This window comes from Bidens hawaiensis, unplaced genomic scaffold, assembly GCF_021521415.1.
Source record: "Bidens hawaiensis isolate Kalapana, Puna unplaced genomic scaffold, B.hawaiensis_p1.1 tig00024239_1, whole genome shotgun sequence".
Taxonomy (NCBI): Eukaryota; Viridiplantae; Streptophyta; class Magnoliopsida; order Asterales; family Asteraceae; genus Bidens; species Bidens hawaiensis.
In genome coordinates, this window is record NW_027493813.1 from 42,268 (window position 1) to 56,735 (window position 14,468).

Below are 14,468 nucleotides of genomic sequence, written 5' to 3' on the forward strand. Positions count from 1 at the left end.
AGTTTAAGCTAGGCTACGTACGTGTTAAAATTACTATAAAGTGGTCTACAATTGCTATACGAAACGCCATGCATGTTGACGTTGTTCAACGTGAATGGCATCACGCCCCTCTTCACTCACAACACATGGCTTAAAATAACAGTTGAGATAATAAGAGAATGCATAATTTTAAAATTTCGGTATATTTAATAATTAAAATAACCAATATATATAAATTAGCACGAACGAAGGCAGAATAAACACATAAATGTAATGCTTCAGTGAGGAACTTAAGGAGTTTAAAACCATTGCGTGTTTTAGAAGTGGTTATACTTCAATTCAATAACGGTATATTAGTATATATAAACGCTTGTGTCTCCACATAATTGGTCAAGGAGTTAAGTTTCTAACAAGAAACTGAAGATCTCAAAACATGTTTAGCCAGAGAAAATCCTCTTTTCCTTTTAGAGTTCTAAAATACGTGTAATCCTGAATTCTATTGTTTAAAAAATTGAGAGAATAAAATAGACAATAAATAAATGCATGAGTGAACATTTACATTTCACATATTTAACAATACAAAGTGTAATTTATAAAATGAAAAGAGAGAACTAGAGAACATCTTCTAAATCAAAACTAGGCTTTAAATAAAAGAATCTAGGTTTAAAATCGAAAAATCACATGCCAAATTTGTGAACGTGTCACACTCCATAACATAAAGATTCTCAACCAAATCTTATGTATACCGACATACTGTTTTCTAAACAGATTAAAAGAATATTCGTTTTATATCGGTTTTTTTAATTACCATCATTCAAACTTTTAAATATGATTAAAATTAAAAACAATGCTATAGTACTTATATCAATTCGAAGAATTAAACTTACAACTTAGCAAGTTCTATACTTCTGTACATGGAAGTTACATATTCTAGACACATTAGGGAAAAGTTATCCAACTTGAATTAAATTAATACCCCCACAAATCTTTTCAATTAATTCCTATCTTCTTTTTGACACAAAGTGTATTAACCAAAAGGAGAAAAAGAATGGGACCTACATAAGAAAGCAAACCCCAGTTCAATAGAGACAATAATATGCTATATTTGTCTCTGTGTTCATACGACGTATCCACATTTTCTAAATCAAAATCAAATCCGCAACATCCAATAGTACATGTCGTTATTATAAATAATATTATGATTCTAGGTTACATCACATTCAATGGCATGTGAACATGCATGACTATATGATCCATGACTTATACATACGGTATACCTATATATAATTTTTGTGTGTTATAACTTATAATTGTATACGGCACTCAAACTACACCACTGAACATTATTAGATTTGTCACTACTTTTCACGTGAATAGACCATCTCAAATGAGATGTGAGATGTTTATCGGTTTGGTTGGCGGACAAGTGGCATTTGCCACTGATGCTCGCATTGTGTGGGCCTGTTCGTGGCTCGCGTGTGGTGAAGAATGACAATGAACGAGTTGGGTGGTCAGGTTTAGGCATTTTATTTCCGATTATGTTTAAAGAAATTTAATTATTTAGTTTATACATTTATATATTTATAAGAAATAAGTTGATTAACAATTAAACTATAAGCCAATAACCTTTTAAATATTTTTACAATTCATAAACCTTTTATAAATATTGAATTTAATAAGTAATTTAGTGGTGAGGAAAATAATTTAAAATGTGAGGATAATATTAAAGTTGAATGATGTTTGTAAATAAGATAAAAAGTGTTTGGAAAAGCTATAATGAATTAAAACTTGACAAGTGGCTAGTCAAGATTTGAGATGATATCATGGTTTTTGTTCAAAGATTGCCATTATGGATCATATGTCATTATGATACTAATCATGAAACGACTTACTCTAAACCAAAGTATCTAGTCAAGACTCTCTCTCTCTCTCTCTCTCTCTCTCTCAAACACACACACACACACGATAGATACACCTATACACACACACACTTGTCTATATATCTTTCTACTCTTAACTCTTAAGTGTCTCTATCTTTTTTCTCTATATATGCATACATACTTATAAGCCCTTTTAGCTAAACCATATATCATTGTTGAGTCACAAAATAATATTGAACTAGAAAATGGAGAGCAAATGGAAGATTGAAGAGAAGAAAAAGAAAGCCACATTGCCACCAAGGAGGGGTCAAATTAAAGAGAAGATATCTGAGGAATTGAGAGACAAAATTACAAAGACACTTGGTGGAGGAGGCAATGTAAGAAAGAATCAAGTCTCTTCATCTTCACAAGATCATACTTGTGTTTATTATGCCGCCAAGTCGTTGCTTCGGCCGACTCAGTTTTAGCTCCTGCCGTTGCAGTCAACCTAGTCGTCGTCTGGCCACGGTCAAGACACCGATGATCTTCTTAGATCCTATAACCGATCGAGTTTCTGCTCTACGTGACAGCCGATCGAGCATCTTCACAAGCTTTGCGCTCCAGTCTGAGCGTTCGATTTCCTACCGCTCTGACTGTGGGAGAATGTTAATATTGTAGAAGAATATATTATTAGAGTATTAGTATTATAGTGTTACCATAATTAGGAGATTGTATTTGATTATGTTTCCTTGTATTTATCTCAATTGTACTCCTATATATAGTTGATCAATAATATATCACACCTCACGGGGTTTTCATTATTTTACAGTATGTGGTGAAGATTCACGACAAACGAGTTGGGTATGTATATTCTTTCCAGGTTATAAATAAATGAATATTTAGTTTATAGTTATATGTTTCTAAAAGTTAAGTTTACCAATAAATTTATAATATTTCTATATTCATTAAACTCATAAAATTGTGAATTATTTAACTTATATATAATTGTATTTGTTAAACTATTTATAATTTCAGTTTAATAAATAATCTAGTTATAAACATACACATAAAATGTGGTGATAATGTGATATTGAAAATTGATAGATATGTGTAAAAACTGATAAGAAAGATGATGCTTTTCAAAGATGATGACTTAATAATGTGGCATGTGACTAGGCAAATAATTCTAAGACTAGAGAATATGATGGTTTATGATAATAATCCATGGAACCACTTACTCTAAAGCAACTTATCTAGTCAAGATTCTCTCTCACACACATATACACACATTTGTCTCTATATATCTTCTCTATATATGCATGTATACATAATAGCCATTTAGCTAAACTATTCTCAAAATCTTGAACTAGAAAATGGAGAGCAAAGGGAAGAGTGAAGAGAAGAAAGAAAAATGTATTATTCCACCAAAGAGGGGTCAAATTAAAATGAAAATACTTGGGGAATTGAAAGAGAAATTTGTCAGCAAGCCACATGGTGGTGGTGGGAAGGTAAGAAAGAACCAAGTCTCTTCTTCTTCTACTCAAGATGACACTTTTGTCCCTTCAAACTAAGAGCAACCAGTGAGAGGTATGCAATTAATATTTGATATATTTTTGTTTGGTTTCTTTTCTTCTGTTTTACACGGTGTGTGACAAGCTGCGTGAATCAGGTTACGAGTTTCTTTGTAAATTTAGTCAAGACGTGTTAAAAAATGAATAGTTATGTTTTACGTGTTTTGTTCTTTTCATGATTAAGTGAAATTGCTTATATTGTTGTACTCTTGCAGGAATAATGGTGCTCTTGGTGCAAATAATGATGATGTCAACGTTCGGTTCACTTATGTTTGGTTTTTTACTATGTTTTATGTGAGATATACATGTATCAGATGATGTCAACGTTCGGTTCACTTATGTTTGGTTTTTTACTATGTTTTATGTGAGATATACATGTATCATATGATACATGTATATCTCACATAAAACATAGTAAAAAACCAAACATAAGTGAACCGAACGTTGACATCATCATTATTTGCACCTAACTGGTGGAACCGAACCGGAACCTAACTGGTGGAACCGAACCGGAACCGGTTCCAGTTCCAACCCGGTTGGAACAATACCCGGTTTGGGTATTTTTGTACCCGAAAATCGTACCCGGTTCTCATATTTATATGTCAGTACCGGTTCCAAACCGGTTCCTACCCGGTTCTTAATTGGAACCGGTTTGGTTCGTACCCGGAATAACCGGTTCCGACGGGTTTTTTTGAAGGGTCAAACAAAAGTCAAACTAGCCGTTGGAACCGGTTCCAACGGTAATATAGCCGTTGGAACCGGTTTTTTTAGACACCAATTAGCCGTTGGAACCGGTTCCAACGGTAATATAGCCGTTGGAACCGGTTTTTAAGACAATAGATCCGTTGGAACCGGTTCCAACGGTAATATAGCCGTTGGAACCGGTTTTTGGGCCAAACCTATATATAAGTTGTTTCCATTACTTGTTTCACTACCAAACTCAAAAACAAACTACAATACTACTCCTTTAGCAAACCCGTTCCTTTACCCGACCATCCAACTAAATATTATTATGGCACCCATCAAAAAAAATAACAAGGCTAAGAAGAGTGTTTTTGTTGCCCCCGTTCCTGTTACGGAGGACCCAAGGGTTGTTACGGTAGTCAACCATAACCGCAACCAAGACGTATGGAAGAATTGGGATTTGATTGTGGATGACGAAGGTTATCAAAAGGCTCGTTGCAAACTATGTGGTTCAATATTAAAGCACGATTCCAACTCTACTTTGAGAAAGCACATCGAGAAGCCATATTGCAAGGCGTTGAAAGGGATTGGCGCGACCGATCAAATTGACTTGGGTAAATATGGTACACTATTTCGTTACAACACGACTCAAGTTCAAGATAGAATGGCAAAGTTCGTTATTCAACGAGGTTTGCCGTTTAACCACTTTGATGACCCGGAGTTGACGTCGTTGATTCGCGAAACTCTACAACCGAGATACACACATGTAAGTCGTACTACCTTAAGACGTCATTGTATCAGGTTGTGGGAGTGTGCTAAAAAAGAGTTAATCGAGTCTTTTCATTCTTTAGAAGCCATGGTTAGTTTAACTACCGATGTTTGGTCGGCACCACACGGGTTGCCCGAATCATACATATGTGTCACCGCTCATTGGGTTGATCCGGTGACATGGCAATTGATGAAACGCACCATCGCTTTTGAAAACTTCCCGTTCCCACATACCGCCGAAAAATTGTTTGAATTACTTGATGAAGTTATAACGACTTACAACTTGAGAAATAAAATATTTTCGATTTCGTTTGACAACGCTTCAAACAATACTAAGGCGGCTGAAAATTTTATCATTAAATATTCACCACCTTGTTTCGGGGATTTTTTTCATGTTCGATGTGTTGCACATATCATCAACTTGGTTGTCCAAATAGGTCTTGACAATGAACACATTTGTGATGATTTAAAATACTTTAGACTTATGTTACAAGATGTCTTCAAAAGTGGTAAAAGAAGACATCTTGAATATAAGAACTATTGCAAGTCGGTTGAAAGAAAGTATTTGGGGCCGAATTGGGACGTTCCAACCCGTTGGAACTCAACTTGTCATATGTTAAAGTGTGCTTTTGCCCAACGCCAAACTTTACAAGCTTTTCATAACAATCTTGTTGAAGAACGCGAGGCCGATATATTTCCGGAAAGTGTTTGGGTCCAAGTCGGTTATTTGTTGGAGTATCTTGATGTGTTCAAAAGGTCAACAACAAAATTATCGGGAGTCTATTACCCTACTAGTTGTTGGGTTTTGCAAGAATTGTACTATATGTCTTGTGTTTTTAAAAGCTTTGCGGAGAAGAACAAACTCTTCGAAAATATTGTTGCGGTGATGAAAGAAAAGTTCATAAAATATTTTGAAATCATACCGCCGGTCTTTACTTGTGCCGCCGCATTAAACCCCTATTGGAATGTTAATTGGGTTGAAACAACGATTGAGGAAATATTCGACAACTTAGGTATGCACGAGATTGACCCGAAGTTGTCGACGGAAGCGAAGGACAAGTTCAACAAAAACCTTCAAGACCTTTATGACCATTATTTTCAAATGTATGGTCCAAGCACGAGATCGTCTTTTGTGAAAAAAACAACTGGTAGGCCGTGCAATGACCCACTTATAAACTTGATGAATGGGATTCGTGAATCGGCATCTAAGAGGCAAAGAGGAAACACACCAAGTAGGGAACTTGGTCGATATAGTGGAGCAAACTATGTTGAGGGCGCAACGGTCGACGAAATTCGCAATATTGATTTGTTGGCTTGGTGGAAAGGTAAACAAAACGAATTTCCCATTCTATCCGCCATGGCTCGTGATTTGCTTGCCGTACAAGCCTCAACGGTTGCTTCCGAATCGGTTTTTTCTCTTAGTGGGAGGGTGTTATCTATGCGAAGAACAAAACTAACTCCCGAGTCTCTAGAGGTTTGCATTTGCCTAAAGGACCATTTGGATGCGGTGGATCGTGTACAACACAAGGCGAACTTTGAAGACGAAATACCAATAGAGCATCATATTCATGATGAGGAGGCGGAGGACGGGGTTTCTTCCGATAACGAAGACGAGGGTGAAGACGAGAATGAAGACGAAGAAGAGTTGTAATTATTTGTTTTGGTAAAATTATTTGTAACTTGTTCAACTAATATTTAGTTTTGATTTGTTTTATTATAATTACTTTTGTTACTCATGATTAAGTGTTTGTTACTTTTTTAATAACGACGAACATTTTATTCATCTAAAAAATAACTATTACAAACATTATTAAAACATAAACGATACTAAACATAACAACTAAAACATAAAAAACAAAGTCCGTCGTTTTAATCCGGGAATACTTATTTTTGGGTTGTAGAGCCGGACGACTCTCCCACTTCCGTTTTTTAGCTTCCATTCTTCTTTTCTCTCGACAATACTTATTCGTATGTTTTCGTAATGTCGAGTTGGACGCTGCTTTAAGAAACTTCGAGCAAGATTTGCAACGTGCCAACTCATGTGAGTCGGTCATGAGACACAAATCGTAATGAACCCAAACATCGGGGCATCTTGTTGTTTCGATCACCATAACAACGTCATCATTGGTTGCCATTTGTTGTCGGTTTAAGGTTAATTGTGGTTTGGAGTGTGTTTTATAGTTTTGGGAGTGGTTTAACAAGTACACAAACAAACCTTGCTATTTATAGAAAGAAGATAACCTATTTATAGTTAAAAAACCGGTTCCAACGGTCAAAAACGGCTATATAGCCGTTGGAACCGGTTCCTAACGGCTATAATGTTTAAATTTCAAAAAAAAACCGGTGGAACCGGTTTTTACGTAAAAACCGGTTCCGGTTCCAACCTACCCGGTTCCTAAAAGTTTGCATTTCTGGGCATCGGTTCGGGTCGGGAACCGAACCGGTTCCTGACTGGAACCGGTTTCATTTTCTACCCGGTGAGAAAAAAACCGGTTCCGAACCGGTTCGGGTTTTCAAGGTGAACCCGATTTGTGCACCTCTAATCATATGTACCGGTAACTGGCGAGATATGATAATATAGTTTATATATGTGAGATATACTCTTGTAGGAATAATGGTGCTCTTGGTACAAATGCCAGTTTATATACATTGGTCGCATCATCATAAAAACGTGATCCGTGAAAATGTTTTAAGAGATGTTTCTATAAGATTATGTAGTGGTAATGACGGCCCCTTCAAATGGAGGGTTCTCGGTGGATGACATTACATCCCCGTCGATAAAACAAGTAGTTGACAGAAAGACAATAAAACCCAACCTTCTCTAGGCCTCTAGTTCCACCCAAAACATTTAAAAAGGAAAACACAAATAATCCCACAAACAGAAGTTTAAGAAAATAGTTTTAATTCAAGCATGTAGCCACATACCCATGGTGCATATAACAAAACCTCTAGAACTGAATATCCAAACCGAGTACAGACATAGCAAGCATGGAAACAAAATTCAAAACGTGCATTCTACAATCTGATTATATCGAACGAAAAAAAGAGATGAAATCCAGTAAAAGCTGAATTACCTCCATAATTATCGAGACAGGATGACGATCATCACCATAATTTCCTTTAAAATTAAGTCGAATTTTTCCCAGTAAGTGATTGTGATTCCTTCAATACACGGTTTAATTTACGGGTTCTTTGATTTGAATAGATGTTTTTGCCAAGCTTGCTTCAAGTTCATTCAGCTCATCCAAATCCAGATCATCGTCGTCGTCGTCATCGTCTTCATCGTTGATCTCAGAATTCCCGACTGCAGAAACAGCAGCCCCGTTTGATGATGTACTTGGTCCTCCTGCAGATGAACTTTCTTGTGCCTGAAATGCCAGATTCAACATTCACAATAAGTTTCAACTAAAAAAGAAAACACATATATTAATGCATTAACGAATTAATATATCACCTTTTGGGAGGTATTATCAGTTTCAGGTTCTTCTTCTCTGTTGTACTTCTCATATGCTTCAGCATCATCCACAAACACACTAGCATCAGAAAGAAACAACTCGCGCCCACTGCATTACCAAAAACAAAATTAAAAACAAAATATATAAATAAATATCAACACATGTCCAGCCAAAAATGTCGACATGTATACTAAAATAGAGTAATAGTGGCCAAAAAGGATGAATATAACAAGTCAAAACAGGTAAGTTTTATTATAGGTTGAAACAGGTCGGATCAGGTTGACCAAAAACACGATTTGTCCAAGACTTTGTGAGTTTCATAAAAATTGATTACCAGAAGCTAACCTTTTTTATTAAACTATTTTGACCCATTAATAAAAAAGGGTCAAATTACCACCTATAAAATACAAAACAAACCTCATTCGGTCATTCTTAGCCCTCTCAGCTCTCTGAGCAGCCAAACCAGCTTCTCTTTCATCCACTTTCTTCTTCTTCCAGTTCATAAAGAGCTCCGTAGTCATTGGAGTTGTTGTTTTCACTTTAGAACGCTGCACATATCAAGTAAATAACACGTGATTGTTAGAGATATTAGGTTTCAATTGACATTCATAAAGCAGCTAAAGGTTGCAGGAGTAAATAACATAATAACAGAGACTTTACAAAGAAAATTGCATACAAAGGTAACCACATTAATTTAATATCTGTTTTGAGTAAACATCTTTCTTTAGTCAAGAAAACCCATTGTACTTTTCAGAAAGTTTTATTTTTAGGGTGAATTAATACTAGCGCTGTAAAGGAGCCAAGCCAGGGTAGGCTCGGACACATCTCGTTTATAGCCCTACAAACTGAGACAAAAGGCTGCACTCGAGCTCAGCTCGTAATAAGCTCAATCCAGTTCGTGGATCGTCAAACTGGCACTTTATTTTTCAAAACTCTTATATTCTTCGTACACATATCGATGTATATTTAGGGGGTGTTTGGGATTCCTTATTTTTCCTCATAACTTTTCAATAAGTTTATAAGTTAAAAAGTGTAACTTATGAAACTTTTCCTCTTACAATATAAGCAATCCCAAACACCTTATTACTTTTCAAAAAGTTAATAAGTTATAAGTTGGTGGAAATAAGCAATCCCAAACACCCCCTTATAACAAAAAATAATATTTGTTACATAGACGTAATGCAGACTTTATAAACTAAAAAATTCTTATTTATATCTAACAAAATTTGGATTACAATTTAAACACATTAAAATTTGGCCTTTACTTTTAAACGAACTAAACAAGAAATGTCAATATTTTTTCATCAAAAAATGTCATACGGCTTTAACTTGCAAATATAAACGTGCCAACCTTGGCTCGGACGGTTACAGACCAAGTCGGCTAGACTCAGCATGTTTGTAAACGAGCTGATTTCAATTGAGCAGCGAGCTTTTTGAACAGCCCTAGTCTATACAGGTTACCAAGTTTAAAATGATGACTGGGAAGATTATGTGATGGTAAGTTTGAACACATTTACATTTTCTAACAGGGTTACCTATAAACTCAGTTATGAGTTAGCCCAAAAAAAACTACTTGGGTGAAACTTAAAGCAATAATCACCTGATCCTCGATCTCATCCTCAATAGCTAATTTGTTAGCCTCTTCTTCTAAAAGTGCCTTCATTTGTGATTTCAAGATGTATCCCGGAGGCAAAGCATGTCTGTAATGACATTCTTTATTCCCGTTTGGACAAACCCAAAACCAACCATATTGCTTTTTCTCCACTGCTTCAAGAAAGTGTTTGCAAACCTTTTTAAAGAAAATAATTAATCAAATGAGAAAGAATAACATGGAGGGTAGAAAATAACAGATTAAGAGTATACAATGTCAGTTGGTTTATTCTGGTTGTACTCTTTTCCTTTTGATGCCACAACTTTTTCCAATGTCTCGAGATCCCAGTCCTCCATTGTTTCTAAGAATTCACATGAAAAATTGATCATCAAGTCACATGAACAATAAAGTAACCAAACAAATAGCATAAAAGAATAAAACGTTGATGTGTCACCTTCATCACGCTTATCGCTGAAAATGTCAATCTTCTCACCCTTCCTCTGAACATTCAAGTCATGAGAAAACTTACATTTGAAACCTTTTGCACACTGACCAGCCTTGAAAAACTCACATAATATAGACTTTGGATCCACCCCTGATTATAACCACAGCATATGAGATGATAAAACCATTTTGGCAAACAAAGCTTCATTTTATACACATGTTAATTACATGTTTTCAATTGCTATCATGATAATATAATGAAAAATAACAAATTTAAGTCAACCAAATAGATGGCTTTATGCTATAACTGAAACAATTCAACATATATTGATCCTTTTGACCATAGGTTCGAGATAACATTAAGCTTTTGTAGCATCGCATAGCGAAAAAAAGTAATACATTTTGATGCAACAATGTGTGTATGCATCGCATAGCAATAGTGAAAAATAATCACATATAAACAAATTGATCTCATTTTCATAAGCATCAAACCAAGATTTTCAACAATGTATTATATAGCAAAATGTCAAAACATAACATCATATGTTATAAAATTATCTCTCTTTCATATGCATTAAACCATTTTGTTCAATAATGTAAGACATAATCTTTGCAATTCATAAGTTATAAACATATTAAAACTAGTCAAACTACCAGCTCTTATGTTTAACTAGCAACCAAATAGATGGCTTTATGTTATAACTGGAACAATCTCACAAATACAGACACTATCAGCCTTCAAGATAGCATTAACATTTTGTAGTATCAAGTAATTACAAAGATACAAATTCATACATCAAATAATGTACATCTTGTAAAGCAAGATGTGAAAAATAACCACATATGTTTAAAAACTAGCTATCGCTTCTATATTAATCAACCCAATATGTTCAATAATGTACAGACATTATATTTGCAATCAGCAGATCATATGCTGATCAATGCACAGCAAATCTATCATGAATAACCAATCCATAAGTCATCTCACAGAGATCCAAACATTCTAGCATTCATTTTGATGTGAAACATAGTGTCCATCAGATGAAATTGGATTTTATTATGTTAAGACATGCTAATCATTATGTTCAATAATGGTTACAAAGTTGGAATTAGCTAGCAATTTTATCTAAAACATGCAAATCCCAAACCAACTATAAGATTGAAACACATATAAACTGCAATTTTTCAATATAAACTTAAGTTTTCAACATAAACAGAAATATAACAAGTTAATAACCAATACAAAATTTACCAACAGGTACTTTAATATATGAATTTTTGAAAAAAAGTTAACAAATTGCCTGAAGCCTATGCTTTTTTGAATCCAATCATAGATATAAATAAACTGCTCTCACTTTCATATGCATCAAACCAATATGTTGCATAATGTAAAGACATAATCTTCTCAATTCACAAGTTATAAATATAAATACAGTAACCTAAAACCTTGCATATGTATAATAGGTGACAGCTGTTCAATTCAAACATGTACATGCAAATCAAATCAGATAATTATTCAGATAATAATAATAATAATAATAATATAACGTACCAACAGGTACTTTAGGTTGAACAACAGCAATCTTAAACAAATCATTCAATTCCTTCTCTCTAGCTTTCTCTTCTTCCTTCTTTTTCTGCAAATCAAAATCAAATTAATAATAATAATAAAACCCTAGAAAGGCTAATAATAATAATAAGGGTACCTTGGCAGCTAGTTTGGATGGATCAGGTTTGGGGATAACATTCTGCTGAAGCGATTGAACGTATTTCTGAACGTTTTTGCTCTTGTTTTTGTTCTTCAGCCCAAATGTTTTGTCTTCCACTACCTTCTGCTTCTTTGCTACTTCCGCTTTCGATTGCTTTGGCGGCATCTTCTTCCGATTAGATGTGTGTTGTGTTCGTAATCGAACCAATTGAATTCAACTGGATTGATGATGAAGTGATTGTATCAGGTGATTTATATTATTATTAGGGTTTTATCGGTTGGCGATGATAGAAGAAGTGGTAGTGGAGGTGACTGCCGAAGGGGTTGCTTGTTTGGTTTTGATTTGGGCAAATGTTAATTATGTTATCTCACTAAATATTGGTTATTTAGTTTTTTTTTTATAAAGTTGACTATTTTTTATGGTTCAGTTTGTTACTGTATCGGTATGGTTTGTTATGTTGACGGATCTTTTCTGTGTGTGGAGATGTAACCACGGAAAAGTTAAGTCGTAATTTTAAACGATCCTATTAATTTTTCAGCTTTTCTTTTTTAGGGTTATTATTTTAAAATCAATTGGAGTTGTGAATTATACCGTCAGGGTGTTTGGTTGTTCGCATAACGGCAGGTCGGATAACTCCTAAAACATGCAAAATCACCATTGCGTCGACCGATCACGTCCTCATGGCGTGTGAGACCTTTTCCTCCGCAACGAAAACCCTTAGAGGTGTACGAAGATTTATGAAGAATTAAGAAAACATATCAACCAATGAGACATGTTAAAAATAGTTAGTTTTTGAAGATTAATTAGGGGTGTATGAAGATATGTGAAAAAAAGTAAATAAAAAAGAAAAGAAAAATAATTTGCCTGGTTGAGAGCCCACCCTTTTTATCTTTGTTTTTCTCTCACTTTGTATTCACTAACCCAATTTTGTCTCCTGAAGAGTAGGAGGTGGTGTTGCAAACCAACCCAAATGAACCTGAGCTCCACCCTGAAGACCTTTAGTGTGTATTGTATTTCAGTATTTGTGAGTGGGTTTATAGCGTGTATGATTGATCACTAATGACTTGTAAATCGTTGTATTTAATTGAGTTTTATCATATGTGGTTACTAATGATATTAGATATACTGATTTCTAATAACTTATTTTTTATTATGATTATAAGTTATGCTCATAGTTCCTTGGTATTATTATACAACGATTTAGATTATTAAAGTCTAATCTGTCACTAGTTTATTAAGATAGTCGTGAATATAAGCACCTAAATTACATATGGAAGTATAGAACGATAAGCCAGGCCCAACTATTTAAGCCCAACCCATATTATGACTTGAGAGACTAAAATCTAAATCAAGAAGACACTGACAGTCCCAAGTCCAACACTCCAACCAAGTCGGTCACCATTGATCGAAAATATTTATTAAAAATGCATAAAATGATTGGCTTGCTTTATTTATTTTTTCTTTTAATATAAAAAAATAATAAAACATTAACGAGAGAAAATGATTTGAATAAACTCCATCAACTACACCATTTTAACTTTTTTTTAATATCATAGAAACATCCAAACGATTTACAATGAAGTGGCAGGTAAGCGGGCAACAAGCTGCGCCGCAACCCTCATTTTAACTAAAAAGCTCATTTGCTGACGTGGCACCACATGTCGCACAACGTCCATAAAGAGTCTTCATCCAGTACAGATGGTCTAAGTTCAATATTTAAGTTTTTCAAAATAGAAGTTTAGAGCTTATAAGTAAATGAAAGTGCTTTTTATTATTAGTTTGTTTAAAATAGATAGATTTGATTATCTTTCAGGACCAAAACTATTTTGACCAACTACAAATTGCATAAAAATTAAATAAGTAAATATTATTTTATAATTAACCTTTTTTCTTCAAACCGACAAATAACTACCCCTAAATTTATTATTTTGCTCACAATGAATTAATGAGGCTTGAAGCCTTACTGGTTACAAAAAAACACACACATTTTTTTAACACTTTGATGTCATTAGACATACAATATGATTTTAACATATAAATGCACAAGTCATTTGGTCCGTTAGTCAAACAAATCAACGGTTTAGATGATGGGGTTGCATGTATCACCTCAAAACTCGGGCTTGTTACTTGTTGAATCTATTCACAAGACATGATGGAAGATTTAAAAAAAATATATTTGTAATGCGCTTACCTTATGACAAAAATAGATTACAAAATCATTACTACAATTCTCAAATCGAATCTCAGAACTACGGGATGCCTTTTACCAATTGTCATATTGGCAGAAAATACCCCCACACATGAAACACGTGCTAAAATAGTCATATTTAATCAATGAGTCTATAGTTTAATGAAATCAAGGTTTGCTTTAGCAAATCCTCATTTGATATTTCAAAACATGTGTTATC

At 34.4% G+C, this 14,468-nt stretch overlaps 1 protein-coding gene across 1 annotated transcript; it reads right to left on the reverse strand.

Annotated features, from left to right (window-relative positions):
* Nucleotides 1-7,718: 7,718 nt before the first annotated feature.
* Nucleotides 7,719-12,330, reverse strand: LOC143568878 (zinc finger CCCH domain-containing protein 11-like). Its single transcript, XM_077054918.1, has 8 exons — nucleotides 12,058-12,330; nucleotides 11,904-11,988; nucleotides 10,362-10,502; nucleotides 10,180-10,268; nucleotides 9,917-10,105; nucleotides 8,734-8,864; nucleotides 8,316-8,424; nucleotides 7,719-8,229 (listed from the first exon to the last, which is right to left on the reverse strand). Exons 1-8 carry the CDS (start codon nucleotides 12,223-12,225, stop codon nucleotides 8,038-8,040), a joined length of 1,104 nt encoding a protein of 367 aa, XP_076911033.1. The 5' UTR covers nucleotides 12,226-12,330; the 3' UTR covers nucleotides 7,719-8,037.
* Nucleotides 12,331-14,468: the final 2,138 nt, after the last annotated feature.